This window comes from Montipora foliosa, chromosome 3 (genome assembly GCF_036669935.1).
Source record: "Montipora foliosa isolate CH-2021 chromosome 3, ASM3666993v2, whole genome shotgun sequence".
Lineage (NCBI taxonomy): Eukaryota > Metazoa > Cnidaria > Anthozoa > Scleractinia > Acroporidae > Montipora > Montipora foliosa.
Window position 1 is genome coordinate 31,833,393 of NC_090871.1, and position 17,989 is coordinate 31,851,381.

A 17,989-nucleotide genomic window follows, 5' to 3' on the forward strand; every position below is an offset into this window, starting at 1 on the left:
TTCTACAAGGGTGACCCTACCTCAATTACAAATGTTTACATGGCAAAAAGTTGGCCCTCCTAGGAGGATTACCCTACCAAGCAGATAAGGTGACCCTATCCCCAGGGTGACCCTACCTCTCATGTAAACCAAACCGGAAAATACAATAGGCAAGGGTTACCCTTCTAAGACGGTGCTCCTTCTAGAAGGGTCACCCTATCTCCTTGTAAACAGTCCCTAAAGTATCTTGACGACAAATCTTATTTCCAACAATTCGACCAAAATATAAATTATCTAATTTCTTTTAATGCCCAAGATAAGGCGGTTCCGGTTTTTGCGTTTCAATTAAATGTTGTGAGTCCAGCACGCAGCTATCTCGTTCACAGAGCTCGTTGGCAGAGATTGAAAAAGCGGCTGAAAATTTCCTTGCTTGAGCCAAGCAATTGCCTGAGTTGATTGATTATTGAGCAATAGCATCAAATGAAGACACCAGTGCAGAGGGTGTTACGATAACTCTTAAATTGGCGAGGGCGCGAGATTCGAAGTTTACGCGGCAATCGGAGTTAGTCAAGTTTACAGCGATCGCCTCGATCCTGGAAAGGGGTGGTACGTATTGAATAAGGAATTACATGTCTCTCCCCTTTGGAAATAAAAGGAGAATTTGTTTTTTCGACTCTTTCCTGACGAAGTAAAATAGATCCCTTTCTGTGAACTGAACGATGGCAGCGGAATTTCTCTCGATCCAGCGCTGCTTGGTGTCAAGTACAAAAAAATGCGACGTCTTACTTCCTTCTTACTTCTTTGTGGCGGACTTATTCGTCAACGGAAATTTACAGAGCAAAGCTAGTTACGCAGCGATGCTGTTGAAAGAATCGGGCATGCGATAAATAACCATTGTGCAATCACCGGCCGAGTCGAGGCTGACTAAAAAAAAGCACGGGAGGCATTCTTTGAGCAATAGAAGTTGTTTGTAGCACGCATAAGGCTTCAGTGGCTTCGGTTCTTGGCAACTTGTGCACCAATGACCCTGCTAAGGCGCCAAGTGAAGCTCGGGACATCATTTCGGAAATTTCCCACAGTAACAGGAAAGAAAAGAGTCAAAAGGGGACTTGATCGCGAGGTTATTGTACCAGATGTGCTGCAACAGTATTTGCACAAATTTCGATTTCCCGACTGTGTTCTTTTGAGGCCAGATTCCCAGATGAAGGGTGGCGGACAATGATGATAAATCTGACAAAATTTAGGGGAGCAGGAGTAAGTACACGAAGCTTGTAGCGATTTTAATTGACATTGTTGTGTATTTGGGAGATGAGGGGGAGGAGTTGGGTTTTTGAGGCCTACGGTTTTATGATTGCTTACCATGCACAATCACAATCCTTTCAGGTGAAACCTGGAATTACTTCTTAGCGATCTAACTGCACAGAAAAAGCAAGTTAAATCATGGCCTAAAAGTTGATGCGAAAGAGTACAAAATTAAAATTACAGCTATGTTAATAATAAATAATTGTGTTATTTATCTATTTTCTCCTTACCAGTTATTATTTGTAGTATGTAAACAATTTTCAAAGAATAACAAATGAGAATATTTTGCTATACAGAATTAACATAAATTCTTTCAAAGCAATGCCGTCAGGCTTTAGATATTATTTGAAGTTTATTAATGGGAAGAAATTTATTTAAAAAGGTACAACTGAGCAAACAACAATAATGCGATAGATAAAACTTGTAAGTTAAAGGCATTTTTTAATTGCTAACTTTTGACATTACATTGCTTGGCAAAATCATGCAGTTACAGCAGACTACGAGGCTCTCTTACACATGGAAGACAAGCAACATTGGGGACTTGCTTGTGTAGACCAGCAGACACAGACCACTTGGTATGACGATGGAATGAAAATTGCCCCACCGAAAAATATGGGTCCCAATGTAGTATATTCCTGAAGTATAGACTATTAACTTACTGTGTAACCATTTCGTTCTTGGCTGAGATATAAACAGATTTTGGTTTGATCTTGAAGGTGTACAATATCGATGGGCCTCTTTGATGTTCATGAAATAGACGTCATAAATATCAGGAAGCAAGTTGTTTTGATGTAAATTGTATACCAGCTCACCCATTTGTAACCAGTTTAGTAATTTGAAAAATGTTCAGTATACCTAATCTAGTACACAGGGGTCTGCTATGATTGTGTTTATATCCTTAGTACTCTTTTCTGTAGCAGTAGTAAACAATTTAGTTTGGTCGGGTGGGTACTTCCCCATTAGACAGTGCAGTACGACAGATAGGAATGAACATTGTAAATACCAACACATTTAGATCCTGTTTTCCCCTTCTTCCAGTTGGTTGGGACAAAATGATGCTTCCCAGCCGCTTTTCTCGATATGCTTGTTCATTTCTACCTTCGCAAAAAGTGGCATTTTCTCCACCTGAGAGCATCTAACACTTTGGGAAAAATTTGCCGCAATTTCAATTTCAACTAATTTATTTGTTTATTAGCAATGTATTATCATTACAGTCCTAGGCGACCCGCAAATAGCAAAGCTATAATTCTATGCGCTCCGCCTTTCTAAAACAAGTCCTGTCTCTGCTATTGATCACACATTATTAAATAAAAGTTCGTTAAAATCACAAAGAACATACAAGTTAAGAAATCAGTTAATTAGTTAATTAGTTACAAAGTTATCAAGATACAAAGTTGAGACACGACTAATTACAATTTAAAATGATTAGATTTGAATTTAAATTTAGATTAGTCGAAAGTTCCTTTAACTTAACTTTAACTAGCGGACGAGAGATATTTGCAAATTTCCGAGCAGAGTATATCAACATTCATCTCGTCAATTTTCACTAGTTTTAACAGCCGATTTTTGAGTTCACGCCTCAGTTTTGTTTAGAAACGTCACCAGAGTTTGAATCAACAACAGCACAACCCGCACCCTTCTTGGCAAATTTTCTCTTTGTGTACAACAAATTCGGATCCGGATCAATACAAAAACTGTGTTTTCCTTGAATGATGTATTCTTGACTTAAAAAAGCAATAGCAACAAAAAGAAAAACAAGAGTATTTTTGTCAAACAGATGACTTCGTTTTATACAATGATGACATATTAAAATACAATAAAAAACGTTCTCTGGCTAAAAATTTTGAAAAAGAATATAAGCTTTCGGCTGTCGATCTACAGCCTTCCACGGATAAAACGTTGAATGTAAATTAGTGAAATTTATACGGAAAAGGCGAGATAAAAATGATAAAAAGAACAGAGTAAAGGTATGAAAAATGGTGGCTATTGTTTAAAAAGAATTTTATACTGATTAGGAATCGGCTTAAAGTTATTGTCAGCATGCTTGGTAGAAGAGGTGTGCCAGGCCTCTAGAGTTTTCCTAACACGAAAAGAGCCTTTGTCGATAACTCGAGAATGATTGAAATCAATGCGATGACAGAAAGACCACGCATGTTTCGCAATGTTTGACCCATTGGCACATGTTTTTACATTCCTAACGTGTTCTTTCTTGCGGGTTTCAAAGCAACGGCCAGTTTCACCTATATAACACCAATCACAATCGGCACAGGGTATTTTTTAAACCACGTTGGGTTGGTGTTCAATAGCTGGTCTGAATTTAGGAGAAAGGAATTCTTGTTGTAAAGTCTTGAGGGGCTTATTTACAACTCGGATATCGTGTCTTCGAAGAATTCTTGTTAGGGGTTGCGTAACACCATTGATAAAAGGAAGGACAGCAAAACCGTTAGGGTTCTCATAAGGCGCAAACCATTTAAAAAACATGCCAACCAATTCTTCAGGTGAAGGGATGGCATGTGTGGGTGGTTTGGAAAATTTCTGCTTTAAGATATTGGAAATAACAAAGGAGGGATAGTTGTTGGCTCGTAGAGCATCAAAGACGTGATTGATTTCGGTATTTTTCCCTTGCGGTGTACTTGGGAGTTTAATTGCGCGGTCAAACATTGCGAAACATGCGTGGTCTTTCTGTCATCGCATTGATTTCAGTCATTCTCGAGTTATCGACAAAGGCTCTTTTCGTGTTAGGAAAACTCTAGAGGCCTGGCACACCTCTTCTACCAAACATGCTGACAATAACTTTAAGCCGATTCCTAATCAGTATAAAATTCTTTTTAAACAACTGCCACCATTTTTCATACCTTTACTCTGTTCTTTTTATCATTTTTATCTCGCCTTTTCCGTATATATTTCACTAATTTACATTCAACGTTTTATCCGTGGAAGGCTGTAGATCGACAGCCGAAAGCTTATATTCTTTTTCAAAATTTTTAGCCAGAGAACGTTTTTTATTGTATTTTAATATGCCTAATCCTGGCTGCGCTTCAATTTTTAATGATGACATAATTAGCTGGCCGGATCGAACGATGCAAGCTTACCGTAAATTTTTTAATTTACCTCTTTACAGGTTTAGCTTCAGTTTCAATCGTAATTCTTAAGCAGAATCGCTCCTCCCAACATTTCAGCCAAAACCGTAGCTCATCATTTTTTTAATTCTGGTACTTGATTAAAGTGCTACTGTGACCAAATAAAGCATTAATTGTTTTTTTCGTTTTTTACAATGTTCGAAAGCTAATAAGTACACATGCCAAACCTGAGATAGAAATTCCCACTTGAAGTCCAATTTTCTGAGCCGTGTTTTTCTCCAGTGGACGTCCGCAATTACCGAAACAAGAAATGTCCGAGCATGAGGAGGGGATGAGTGATGTAGTCTAGTCGGTAGGAGGGGTTCCCATGCACCCCCGTGAAATCATTTTTTAACTAGCGTTAATAAAAAGCCAAATATGTGTAGATAACGAAATGACATGTTAACAGGTAATCAAAATGTCCCACATAAGGTTTAATGCCTTCAACGACAAATGAACGACAGAAGGAAAGCTTTTCGTGTGCAGTTCTCTCTTCACAGAACTTGCTCGAACCAACAGGCTTGATCGAATTTGGTCAAACAGCGAATTTGAACCCGACGTGTCCCAGTAATCCATATAACGAAACTTTATCCTTTCACCGTGTAAACAGACGTCGGCTAGTCTCTCATATACCGGGCTCCAAAATAGTGAACAGAGGCTGCAGAGGGTGCAGAGGTACAAAGGAACAGTGGGTACAGAGGAACAGTGGGTACAGAGGAACAGTGGGTACAGAGAGTACAGAGGAACAGAGGGTACAGAGGTATAGAGGGTACAGAGGAACAGTGGGTACAGAGGAACAGAGGAGGATATATCTACAATTTGCCATTCTTTTTCTTTTTGCCATTCTTGAGTTGTTCCCTGGTAGTTTTTACCATGGACATGGCGAATGAATTCGCGGTCGATACATCAATAACGATTTTAATCAAAACTACGGATTAGCAATAAAATATACACATTAAAGGCAAAAGGAAAAATAACGCATTAACATAATATTAATCCTGCAAATTTCCTCCGATTGCGGTGGATTCGATGCAAGATAGATCCATACGACATACGACGGTCAATGGAGTTTTCATGTTCCAAAATAGTTCTTAAATGGTTCAAAACTTAGTTATGGATTTTTTAACGAAAACATTCATCCTGGTCACAGATGTGCTCCTGAAACAGCAAGAAAATAGTTCTTAAATGGTTCAAAACTTAGTTATGGATTTTTTAACGAAAACATTCATCCTGGTCACAGATGTGCTCCTGAAACAGCAAGAAAATGGAAATTACTTCAGTAAACTTTGTTAGTTAGCTTTTCAGTACCCCTATGAGATGTGATGAGTGTCGAACATTATCACGATGTTAACATTCGTGTGTATGTTACAGGCAAACCTGAATTCCAGGTTATCCCGATTTACCGATGTTAAAACGTGTTTGCCTCAAGCAAAAAAGGTTTCAACTCTTGAGATTCAGGATGCCGAGATTCCACGAAAATAACCCCAAGACGCTAGTGCATGCGTTAGCACTGTTGTCATGTCAAGGGACAAAATCCCTGAGTGACGAGAAGGGCCATTTATACGAGAGAAAATAAGACGCGCCTTATGTTAGTAAGACGCGTCTTAAATAAGACGAGAACTGCTCGTATAAATGGTAAAAAACAAGCGTTCGCGTCTTATTTTAGACGCGACTTACATAATACGCGTCTTATCTTGGAACATAATTTTCGGCTGTTTTTATTTTGTCCCCGTCTTAGATAAGATGTGAACTTCCTCGAATAAATGGTTTCGCGTCCTAAATAAGACGTGAACTATTAAGTGCGCATGCCTGTCACATGCCTGACAACAACAACATCGTCATTTTGTTGACGAGTCACCCAGGGTAACAAAATGGCTTAGCAGTGAGGCTCAAATACACCAACAAAACAGAGAAACACTTGGACTTTGGTGGAGTAGAAAATTATCCTCATCCTTTGCCCGGAACTGGCAATGGCGGAACCACTTGATAACTGCGTGATAAGCGCCGGCTCGTCTCGGATTTCTGTTGTATTCTTCGTATGCAACCCCAAGTTTGTGAATTTTCTTCAACAACACGTACGGTCTTCACAAGAAAAGAGGACTTCTCAAAATTGAAAAAAAGCATCTCTGTAAAAATAAGATGCGAACCATTTATACGAGATGTTCGCGTCTTACGTAGGACGCGAAAGTATAAACGGTACAGTTCGCGTCCTGTTTAAGACGCGTCTTATTTTTTCTCGTATAAATGGCCCTATCTTGGTTGCAAGTTAAGTACTTCTTTCATAAGGTCATTTGACCACTATGTAACCACTGGTCGCCGGTCAGACTGAGGAAAGCTAACGAGGAGTAACTCCAGTAATATAAAATTTTCTGAGTCCAAAATCACTTGCAATCAGGTCGTTAGTTTTAATTATACAGACTTTACTATTTTTTTACTGTCTGAACCTCCATTCCTAGTAAAGACAACTTTAAACCCGAAATCAATTTTAAAATCTAGTTTGCATTAGGGAAAAAAGTAAATTACGCTCGCCCCCGCTGGTTCTGACACAAAGAGCTCTTGCAAAATGAATGCAAAAGCTCTCTTTAAAAACAACTCAAAGAAATGTGACTTCACTTTATTTCATGTGGTTTCAAGTTATAACTTTTCCGGAGTGGAGGTTGCTTTCAAAACGACTTTGTTTAAAGTTGATTTTCCAGGATGGTGTACTCACAGGTTGAATGAGTGGTTGGATGAGCTGTAGTAACTCACTTAGCATTTCTCCCTGTATTATCACAAAAAAAGGAAGAATAATTGCGAAACGACGAAACTTCAAGCTTCTTTGTGTGATAGAATTAATCGGAGAATGTAGACTAGTATGGAGAATCGTAAAAGCAACAATGTTTGCCGTCAGTAGAGAAACAGTAATGCTAAATAAAAGGTAATAGAGCAGTTGGTAAACATGTCATTTTCAAGACTCGTGGCTGCCTTTAACCCTCACCAGAAAATCTCCACTGTTGATGACGTTCGGCTTCAACAAGCGATATACATGTATGTGAACTACTGGAACACATGCACGAGGACATAATACAAGCAATACAATGCTTGCTACCATTTCGTTCTCAGAACGCCCCGAATCTTTTTGTAGCCCTGAGAAAGTAAACCTCATTCGCACAGCCTTGGAAAAATGATACAGTATATTGGACAACGCTTTTTGCAATGTGGATTGCCATACCACGATTATTTACTAGCCAGTAGGTCGATATCTTTGGTGCTGACCAAAGGACATGTGACCAAACTCTTATCTGCTATGAAATACATCTTAAAAGAACTTAAATGTATCATACGGCCCGTACGGCCCCGCGCGCGCTTTCATTAAAAACCGGGTCAAAAAAGCCTTACGGCCCTGCTAGGAACACGTACTGCTCCATACGAATTGATTTAGAGGATTTCGTCGCTTTCAGTCATCGAAGTTACTTACAGCCAACAACATTTCCTGTCACATTCTGAGTGCTCATGAATAGCGTAAAGAGCCCATATGATAAAATGCTTTTTGACTGAGTTTAGGTTATGGCGCACGGGCCGAGCCTAGCTCGTTCCGTGCGCCTTGATCTCGAGCCAAATATCTTCCCCACCGGCCCTCCCAATCAGTGAATAAGTACATATTATTAATGAAATGTACTTTGAAAACGACAATTTTAATTTTCCTTATGGTCAACGTCATTTTAAAACAGCATTTTCGGAGTCAAAGCTACACTGGAATTGCCAGTAAAAGAAACACTTACCGCAATTCTTGTAAAGCAAGTTTGCCTGATTTGCATCAATGATGCTTAAGCCGTCTCGTTGTCCAATAGTAACCTGGAAATGGGGAGCCATGACTTAAGGCATGTCTTGATTTTAAAATCAATTTGCCATGGTGAAGGTGGGTGGAAGAGATAAAACTATCATAATTTAATGCTCGCAATGACGTCATTAAATCCCTCTAAATTATTGAGGCTGGACAATCACTGAAATGCCTTAAAATGTTAAGATTGTTAAGTAAGGAAAGATTACTTTTATTCTCAATTACTTGATGCTTTATAAACGTACCCCATTCTTTAGAGGCGTGATTGTAGGAAGCCCATTTCTGGTGAAATCAAACTGTCCATAGTGCATCACGCTTTGGTAATCGTATGGGGTCCCAAGCGAGTCAATGAGCGTTCTAGAATACTTTTTGAAGTTATGTTTTTTACCTGCAAAATAGTTTGTGTAATTACAAGTGTATATGACAAAAATGGAGACAAGCATTATTTATCTTAGAAATGCGTTTAACAAAAACGCTAGTTGCATTGGATGATCTAACGACAACCTTGTTTAGTAGTGGTTGAAACCCTTTAAGTTCTTACTCAACGGTGTGTTACATTTTAAAAATAGTAGAGTAACCAGGTTTTGGAAATATAGTCATGTAAAAAAGCGTTCTCTGGTTAATAAATTTAAAACGTAAGCTTTCGGCTTCCAGACTAAAACCTCTAAACACTAAGATGCAAAATGCGCGAGATGGAAATATATACCAAACGGAAGTGTGAAAAAAAAAATTGTAAAAACGGTAAAAGGGAAAAAATGCGCTAATCAAAATAATAAAGTATCGTTTTGGCAAAGGCTTGGAGTTATTGTCTGCTTCATTAGTGTTAGCTGCTTTAGAAAGTTTTTCGAATTTGGAACTGAGTTTCTTTTGTCAATTACTCTAGCATTGTTGAAGTCAATAGAGTGATTGTTACGCCAAGCGTGAGCTACAGTACTGTAACAAGAAAAATTTATCTCGTGAACGTCGACACGACTAGCGATTTTTCTGTGGTAATACAAACCTACACCACACTCAATTCCGTGATGTTCTCAATATACATGCATCTCTTTCCCAAGATTCGCATGAAGTTATTGTAGATCATATTCCATTTTTTTTTCCTCAACGTACACTCGCGAAAGGCCTGTTCGGTTCTCGCGGTTGCTTGATAAATTATCTCTTTAAAAAGACTGATTTGCAAAGAAACGGTAAGAGTGAATATACCTCAGTAGAATAAACGACTTGTGAGCATACCTGGTTTCACGTTATCCAAGAATATCGTGACATATTGATCCCTGTCTGGACGCGATTGTTCGTGGAAGTAACCAACTGCATGGCCTGTGAGGGTATCAGGTGTATCAGCAATTTGTAGCTGCATCAAAGTCAAACCATGCCAAACTCGACTGGCTATTAGCAACTACAGTGTACAACAATAGACCATATTCGTATTCTCAGTATTGGACTGGAACTAGCTTGCAATGGAGGCTAATGCGGGGAAATTTTTTCAAATGCAAATACTTTTTAATATATTCCCCCGCATTAGCCTCCATTCGGCAAGCTAGTTCCAGTCCAATACTGGAAATACGAATATGGTCTATTTGAGAAATGATGGGCAATAGGCTACGTTCGATATATCAATATTCATACATCATCGGTTGGAAGGCTTTATGGTTAAATTTGAATATTGTTTTGTTTGGAAATCTCCCTTGAGACTTGTGGACAAAAAAAACAGAACTTGACCGTGAAATTTGACCACAAAGCCTCGTAGTCATGCCTGAATATTAATATATCGAGCTGGGCCTATTAATAGCAAAAAACTTTGCTAAAGTCTTTGCTAACGTAAAGGTACATATTTGCTAATAAAGCTGATCTTGTTTTGAACAGATTAGCTTCTCTTTTTTTGTTTTGATTTCGAGCAATTTAGTTTCGATATTCAGCGAACTATTGGCCATAACTAATGAATGAAGGGGTAGTTTCTAAAGAAACTGTGGGGCTGCGTCGGTGGGGAAGTAGTATACAAAAATTTGGTTTTATCAACGGAGTTGATAATGTAAATTAGCCACCGTACAGAGATTCTAAAAGCTGACGTTTCGAGCGTTGGCCCTTCGTCAGAGCGAATCCGACGAAGGGCTAACGCTCGAAACGTCAGCTTTTAGAATCTCTGTACGGTGGCCAATTTACATTATCAACTCCGTTGATAAAACCAAATTTTTGTATATTGGCCATAACTAACAGTTAAATAATTTGGTTACAAGTCTATAGTCTTTACATGGTTTTCACATGACGTCACAGTAGCCGCGTTGGTGCAGAGAACAATACAGAAAACAAGTCATTTGGAAACTTGAATCAAAGGAGTGTATGGAACTGTGCAAAAATCTTGCCAAACTATATTTGAATAACATAAAGAATGCTTGAGAACACGGATAATTGCTTTATCGAACTCAAATATTCAGAGGTAGCTAATCATGAACTGCACTTAAAATATTCGGTGTTGTTTTGTTATGGACCGTTTAAACGCTTTCAACATCTGCTTGAGAATGCATTCCGCACTTTGTTGAACCAAATGTTCGGTGCGTTTGAACAGGTCGTCCAACATTGCTGAAAGCATAAGTTTTTTTTGGAAAGCTTATCGAAAGCGTGTTCAAATCGGTTTCAATTGTCATTCGACATCGATTCAACTTTTCCTTTGTTCTCGCAAATGTTGAAAAGCTGTTTGAACACTCTATTAAAAAACTGTAGAACACACGCATGGTCACATTAGGCCACAAAAGTCAATATGGCGTAGTTTATCTGGACGAGAGAGACTGGTTTCAAGTTCTTAGTTCCTCGCAATCAAATTTCGCGAAAGTGTTGGTTCTTTTGTTTGCAGAGTGTTGGAACCATTTGAACGGCCTCCGCAAAACTTTGTTTCTGCGTCTTACATTTCCCCAGCATCCGTTCAACTACTTTTGAACGAACGTCGGTCGTTTAAACGGGCCTTTAGCTGATCAATAGGCCACGTTCGATATATCAATATTCACACATGGCCACCGAGACTTTATGATTAAATTTGAATATTCTTTTGTTCTTGACACACATGAGACAAAGAAACAGACAGCCATTAAGCCTCGTAGCCATGCCTAACTAAATGTAGCGCATGTGTTTATACGTTAATTGGATATACGCAAAATTAATGTATTGGACAGGAGTTGTGATAGACTCTATTCTTTCAAATAATCCGTGTCTTTTATTGTTATCATTACGGAACGAAAAAAGATACTTGCATATGAAAAAGGTACAATTCATGATAAATTAATATTAGGGAAACCAAGACGACCACCTTGGATTTATGTGCGTACGCTTCTGGGAAGGTTACACGTCATGTGCGTCGATGATTTGCTAAGTTAATTGCAAAAGTTGTGACTTCAACCCTAGCCTTCCACGCAGAAGTTCTTAGGGCTTCATCACGCGTTCCTCCTCTACTAACTGCTGCTGAAACGAAAAAAAAAAAAAACATCCGTTCGTGGATTACGGACCAATCAGAGGCCGTTTTCCAGTTTTGGGTAAACTCGTGTTTTGTATGGCATTCTTTCGCAGCATGTGATTGGCTATGCACAACAGAATTAGCGAATGCTGATTAGTTTTTTTTTAATAGTGGGAGAAACAGTCGTTGAACGGAAGTGGTTTTTCGTTTCAGCAGACGTTGGTGGGGGAGGAACGCGGAAGAAGCCCTAAGAACATCTGCGTGGGAGACTACTTCAACTATAAGTTGGCTTTTATCTCAATGATTAATATTACCTCCAGGAACCCATAACCAGCAACTTACAACTCCAATACTAGGTCTATGTAACGGCATTTTAACAGATAGATAATAACATTTGGCTTGCGCGAATGACTGTTCTCAATCCCATGGGTAATAATTCTCCATGCAAGACTTATTAGCTGGAAAGGCCTGGTTTCGCGGGAAAATCAATCTAAAAATAACTCGGTCTGTAAAAACGCCGTTGCACAAATACAATGAAGTTGTACGCTCTTAGTCATGGACGCCTGTTCCCTCTTTATCGTGACTTCGATTTTGTGGCGACATTTTATTAAAAAAAGGACAAAAAATGTTTTTATACATGCCATTTTTCCTGTTAAAATTATTGCAAAACCCTCCCCTAGTTACAACGCAAAAAAAAAACCAAAAAAAACACAAAACAAAAACAAAAGACAAGAACAACAACACTGAACAAGCAAAATAAATAAAACAACTAAACGCTTCCCTGACCTTCTGTATTTAGGTTTATTATTACTCTGTCCGTGATGACCGCGATAAAATTTTCCCCTTGGTTCCTTTGGGATGCAGGGATGGCGCAGTGGTGGGAGCACTCGCCTCTCACCAATGTGGCTCGGGTTCGATTCCTTGACTCGGCGTCATATGTGGGTTGCGTTTGTTGGTTCTCTGCTCTGCACCGAGAGGTTTTCTCCGGGTACTCCGGTTTCCACTCTCCTCAAAAGCCATTTGACTTGATTTGCTTTGATTGTTAATTTCACTTTACTTTAATTTCACTTCACTTTGCCCCCAATTAGTGCTCCAGCGCTAAATCGACTAGACACTTAAATAAAGCTCGTTTCCTTTCCTTTTCCTAAAGACTGTTTGATTAAATGAAAACTGAAGCGAACGACGCACCAATTTCGTGAGTGACAGTCCCCTTGTTCCAGCATACCCCACGCTCAAGTATTATATTCTGACGTCCCCCAATTTTCCCCACAAATGAGGAACATCTGTAAACAAGCAAACAAACAATTTTTAAATAGATAGGAAAATTAATCTGGTTTAGCTTAGCACATAATCAATCCATTTCTTTGACGTGCTATTGGAAGAAGGGATCGCACAACGTGTCTGAGTGAACTTGTTTGTGATAGCAAGATTTAAGGGAAGGCTATTAGAGCTAATCGGGCTTTGTCTATTAAATGGAAAACATTTCAAAGCTCTTTGAGCTCATCTATGGGAAAGGATCAATCATCTGATGACAAAAAGCTGAGATAAGGTGCAATAAATGATTTACTGACTCCGAAACAAAAACGAAGGAGTCGTAAGGACAATTAACTTAACCTCTGTGGAGTGCCTTTGAACTGCACTGTGAAATGCAATGTGAAGAGAAAGGCAAAACAAAACCGCTTCAGCTGAAATCCTAGAGAAAGTATCGCACGATCTTAGATACGATCACCAACTTTCTTACCCAGATCCCGTGGTGAAGTAGGCATAATCTGTTTCAGTGGTTCTCTTTTTAAATCTGATGCAGGTCTTCGAGGTCCATTCATCCATACCTGCCATTACCGCCGCCATTCCTCTAGGATCATTTGCTTAATCACAAATTATATGAACCAATCAGAGAACAAGATACAGACAGGGAACCAAATACAGATGCAACGGTTAATGATAAATGAGTGAAAAACCGTATATTTCGGGGAAAATGGTCTACCTGATATATTAGAGACTTCAAGTGAAGTATCCTAACTTAGGTAGGCCTAGATGTTACCACTTTCGCAAGAATAAGTTATAATGTCCAATTTCTAACTGAATTGTTCGCTAGCTAGTGCGTATAACTGAGATTTGCATCTTGACAACAGAAAGGTGTTGGTCGCAATTCTTCAAATAACCCCGGCTGACCCTTCCTTCAACAAATTAGCTAAACGCAACTCAAAACGTGTTGGTGGTTCCCTATTTATTGGAAAAAAACATGAACTATACAGCAAATCGCACGGGCACTCCAGATGTTAATTTCGGTCAGTAGAACTCTTTTTTTAAACGGGGAGAGGTATGATGCAATTACTGACAATGACAATGATAGCCGGGAGAAGTGTCTCACTTGGCTTGATTTGTTCTGCGGGTTCCATACCGAGAATCAACAGCTTCTCTGAATTTTGCTCTTGACTGCATGAGTCTTCTAGTCTGAATACCGTCGTAACCTCCTAGTAATCATTTTGCCACATTTATTCCAAAGATTTTGCGTGGTTTTAACTTCGGGAATGATAAATTGGAGCTGTTTTGGAGCTTGTTGTTTTGAAGACGGGTAACATGGGCTTGGAACTTTATGAATTGTTTATCGATGAAGTCTTGAAGTGGAACTGTACGGGTTATCTCGTATAGCTTTTGATTACAGATTATGAAACTATAATCACCATTTCGTGGGTCTTTTTTGGCATATCCTTTGTAAAACATATTTTCGTAAGAAACTGCATGCGGTAGATCACGTCAAGTCACTGTTTTTCTAATTAGGTTAAATTCCATGCTTGGACTGAATACAGAAGCCTTGAACGTACTAAACTGACAAGAAGTGAACGCGGGCTGGGAGGCTAATATTGCGGTTGGTAAGTGCACGTCGGTTTGAGTAAAATGCTGTGAAGGCTGCTTGGATTTGCATGTCTAGAAATAGTGTTGGGAAATCTGAAAATACATGATATCCTAAATATCTGAACTTTTTGACTTTTTCTAGCGCGCCAGTTGAAAAGTGAAGGGTTGCAGGTTGTTCATCTGGTTTCAGGTTGAAACTCATTGCTTTTGTTTTATTTTCAGCAATAACTAGACCGAATCTCGTGAGAACTGACTCTACCACTGCCAATACCTCTCTTATTAAGAACACGAACAAAATAATCTGCATCTCCTTTAAGAGGAGAGATTACGGAGATAGGGTATGGAAGGCATAAAAGGCATAGAGCATAGAGCATGGAGCATGCAGGGCGTAGAGCATAGATATGGGGTCCCTTGGGAAAAAGGTGAACGTGGTATTTAAGTGGTTCAAGTTAAACTAAAAACAACCTTGAGAACTTACCCACTGAACTGTCAATGTCATAGACTATTTCGCCATTCGGCCAAAGCGGAGTTATAATAGATGCAGCTTGCCCTTCGAATCCGCCCGAGATATAAACATCGAGCCCCATTTCAGCGTTTCCTCGCTGCTGAGGAGTAAGCATCATGTCTCCCTCAAAATAGTCAGTTCCTTCCAGATTCCGATTCTCTGTACGTAAGTTTAATAAATTAATACAAGGTGACAATAGAACATTACATAACTTTAGAAGTGAGTTTGCATTCTGCAGTTTTGCATACAAACATTTGAACGGATTGGTCAGTGAAGCAAGAATGATACAATAAGATGAAAGAGTCGATTAATTCAATGAGAAATTGAAAGTTGTTGGTTAGAAAAGAAGAAGAAGAAGAAGAAGAAGAAGAAGAAGAAGAAGAAGAAGAAGAAGAAGAAGAAGAAGAAGAAGAAAAAGGAGAAAAACAAGTAATAGAAGTAGAAGTAGTTACGTTAGTAGTAGCAGCAGCAGCAGTGGTAGTAGTAGTAGTAGTAGTAGTAGTAGCAGCAGCAGCAGCAGCAGCAGCAGCAGCAGCAGCAGCGGCAGCAGCAGCAGCGGCGGCAGCGGCAGCAGCAGTAGTAGTAGTAGTAGTAGTAGTAGTAGTAGTAGTAGTAGAAGTAGTAGAAGAAGAAGAAGCAGCAGCAGCAATAGTAGTAGTAGCAGCAGCAGCAGCAGCAGTAGTAGTAGTAGTAGTAGTAGTAGTAGTCGTAGTAGTCGTAGTAGTCGTAGTAGTAGTAGTAGTAGTAGTAGTAGTAGTAGTAGTAGTAGTAGTAGTAGTAGTAGTAGTAGTAGTAGTAGTAGTGGTAGTGGTAGTGGGAGTGGGAGTGGGAGTGGTAGTGGTAGTGGTAGTGGTAGTGGTAGTGGTAGTGGTAGTGGTAGTGGTAGTGGTAGTGGTAGTGGTAGTGGTAGTGGTAGTGGTAGTGGTAGTGGTAGTAGTAGTAGTAGTAGTAGTAGTAGAAGTAGTAACTTTGTCATGGTTACCTTCAGGATTTAGATCCACCGGTGCGCTGAAAGTAGCCTCCACCATCAAAAGAACGGCTAGTAATTTCATTTTTAGTCTTCAAAGCCTTAATGGAGACAAATTTTGAGACGAGTTCTGACATTCGTATGTAAGATTTATTGATAAGAGAATATTGGGATGTGCACATAGAATGCTCAATAGTAAAGCAATAAGTTCCTCTTAAAGTACTGTTTACAATTAATTAATTAATTAATTAATTAATTGTTATTTAAGATCTCTTTAATAGCTTCGCTTTTTGCAGAAAATTTTGGGGGAAAAGGCTTAGAATGCTTTTTCATTATGACAGCTCCAAAGATGGCACAGTCTTTACTTACTGCATGTGAAAAAGCGACGAAACAGAAAACGCTTGTGGTTTTACCACTATCTAAAATCCTACACAATCCCATCATCTTGAGCATTAAAACAGCTGTAAGATTTTTCAGACGTATACTATCTCCTTGTACTTACGTTTGGTTCAGAAAGAGAGTAGCCTACCAAAAAATATTCTTCTCAAGTATTACTGTGTAGTTTTAGCAGCTCGGGGCGCTATCTCTTAGAAAACTCCCTCAGCTGGGTATATAACAACTGCTCACCCACCTCAGTTGCGATATTATATAGGATTTTTGGAAGAACTTTAGAGCTTCAATGTATATAGCTTATTATCAGCCTTCCTTGTTCAGCCTATCACGTGTGCGAGGGCTGATACCAAAAATCATACAGTTCTTAAGGCTCAAATATTAAATGGGCAGTATTGTGCTATTTAATTAGCACTTCTCTAAAGAATAAAAATATCTAGAAATAATTGTGTAAACTTGTTGCCATATCATATTTCAGTCGTCATCATGTCATTTTACTGAAAAGCTCTATTTTGCCACCAAATTTCGCTGTTTTAAAGAGCTAGCCATAAAATTGAAAAGTATGACTCTCCTTGCTAAAAAGAATCAATTGGTATCTTCGCTTTGGGTTATGAGGTATTTTCTAGGCTGGCGAAATTATATTGAAACTGCCTTGATATAGTGCCTTTTAAGGCAGATCGTGTTCCTATGAGAGGGACGACGTGCTACGTGAGGGACGGCAACGAGTTGCTATGTAAACAAGATTGTTGAACAATAGTTTTAAATTTGGAACTCGGTGTTATTCTAACAATCTAAGGAGAAGATTTCATTTTAAGTTATTTTAAGCAGAATGAACAATACGTATCAATTTATGGCGAGTTTTTCACAACACAGAAATTGCCCAAATATTGCCCGACATGTTTTCCAACTCTTTACGTCTAGTACCATCCATCCTCTACCACGACGTTCCTCCTGTGAGATGGAAAAGAATCGACCTAAAGAGACACTCTATCACAGCAGTCTAAACTTAATTATGCTTGACACCAGCCTTAACTAGAACCCTGTTTACTGTACATCCGCATGTAAAAGTTCCTGTAGCCTGGGGCAAAGGTTGCGTTAACAATTTCGATTCGAGCGAAAAACAAAAACTGCCTTTATATATCGCCCTTGGAGCTAGATCCCTTTGTCACAAAAGGGACTTCGTGGCACAAGATGGACAGCGATGGAGTTACTGTTGTGAAATACTCGCCATAAATTGATAAAAGCTGGGTGTATAATAAATGCTACACGAGTTAAGGCCAGTTGCGACCGAAATTATATTAAAACTGCCTTTATTTCCACTTCGTGCCCTTTTGGCCCTTTAGGTGGATCCTTTAAACAGAACAAAAGTGAACTGATGTCCAAAAAGGAAAAAAACAAAACATAAAAGAAGAAGAGAATAATTTGTTAAAGTCGGAATCAATAAAGATCACGGGAGTCCGTTTAGAGTGTGCGACGCCTTCCTTAGATTTTCTGGTGGACTGCCATTGTTACTGTCTTAATAGAGAGCTCCTTTAGGTAGATCCTCTTATCACAAGAAGGACGTATTCATGGCACAAAAGGATTGATTGTATGGTGTCCCCCAAAAAAGGAA

General features: G+C 39.0%; 1 protein-coding gene and 1 pseudogene across 2 annotated transcripts; one reads left to right on the forward strand and one right to left on the reverse strand.

Annotated features, from left to right (window-relative positions):
* LOC137995586 (uncharacterized) overlaps positions 1-1,254 on the forward strand; it is a 2,404-nt pseudogene extending 1,150 nt beyond the window's left edge.
* A 4,089-nt stretch (positions 1,255-5,343) lies between these two features.
* LOC137997295 (zinc metalloproteinase nas-14-like) lies at positions 5,344-16,628 on the reverse strand. 2 transcript variants are annotated; one of them, XM_068843210.1, is made up of 10 exons: positions 16,490-16,628; positions 16,003-16,088; positions 14,994-15,179; positions 13,401-13,524; positions 12,848-12,942; positions 9,451-9,534; positions 8,466-8,608; positions 8,162-8,234; positions 7,111-7,161; positions 5,344-5,558 (listed from the first exon to the last, which is right to left on the reverse strand). In XM_068843210.1, the coding sequence occupies exons 2-9, from the start codon at positions 16,070-16,072 to the stop codon at positions 7,145-7,147; spliced, it is 792 nt and encodes a 263-aa protein (XP_068699311.1). In that variant the 5' UTR covers positions 16,073-16,088; positions 16,490-16,628; the 3' UTR covers positions 5,344-5,558; positions 7,111-7,144. The 2 variants fall into 2 exon arrangements, with proteins under 2 accessions (XP_068699311.1, XP_068699310.1); XM_068843209.1 differs by having other exon boundaries at positions 5,542-5,648.
* Positions 16,629-17,989: the final 1,361 nt, after the last annotated feature.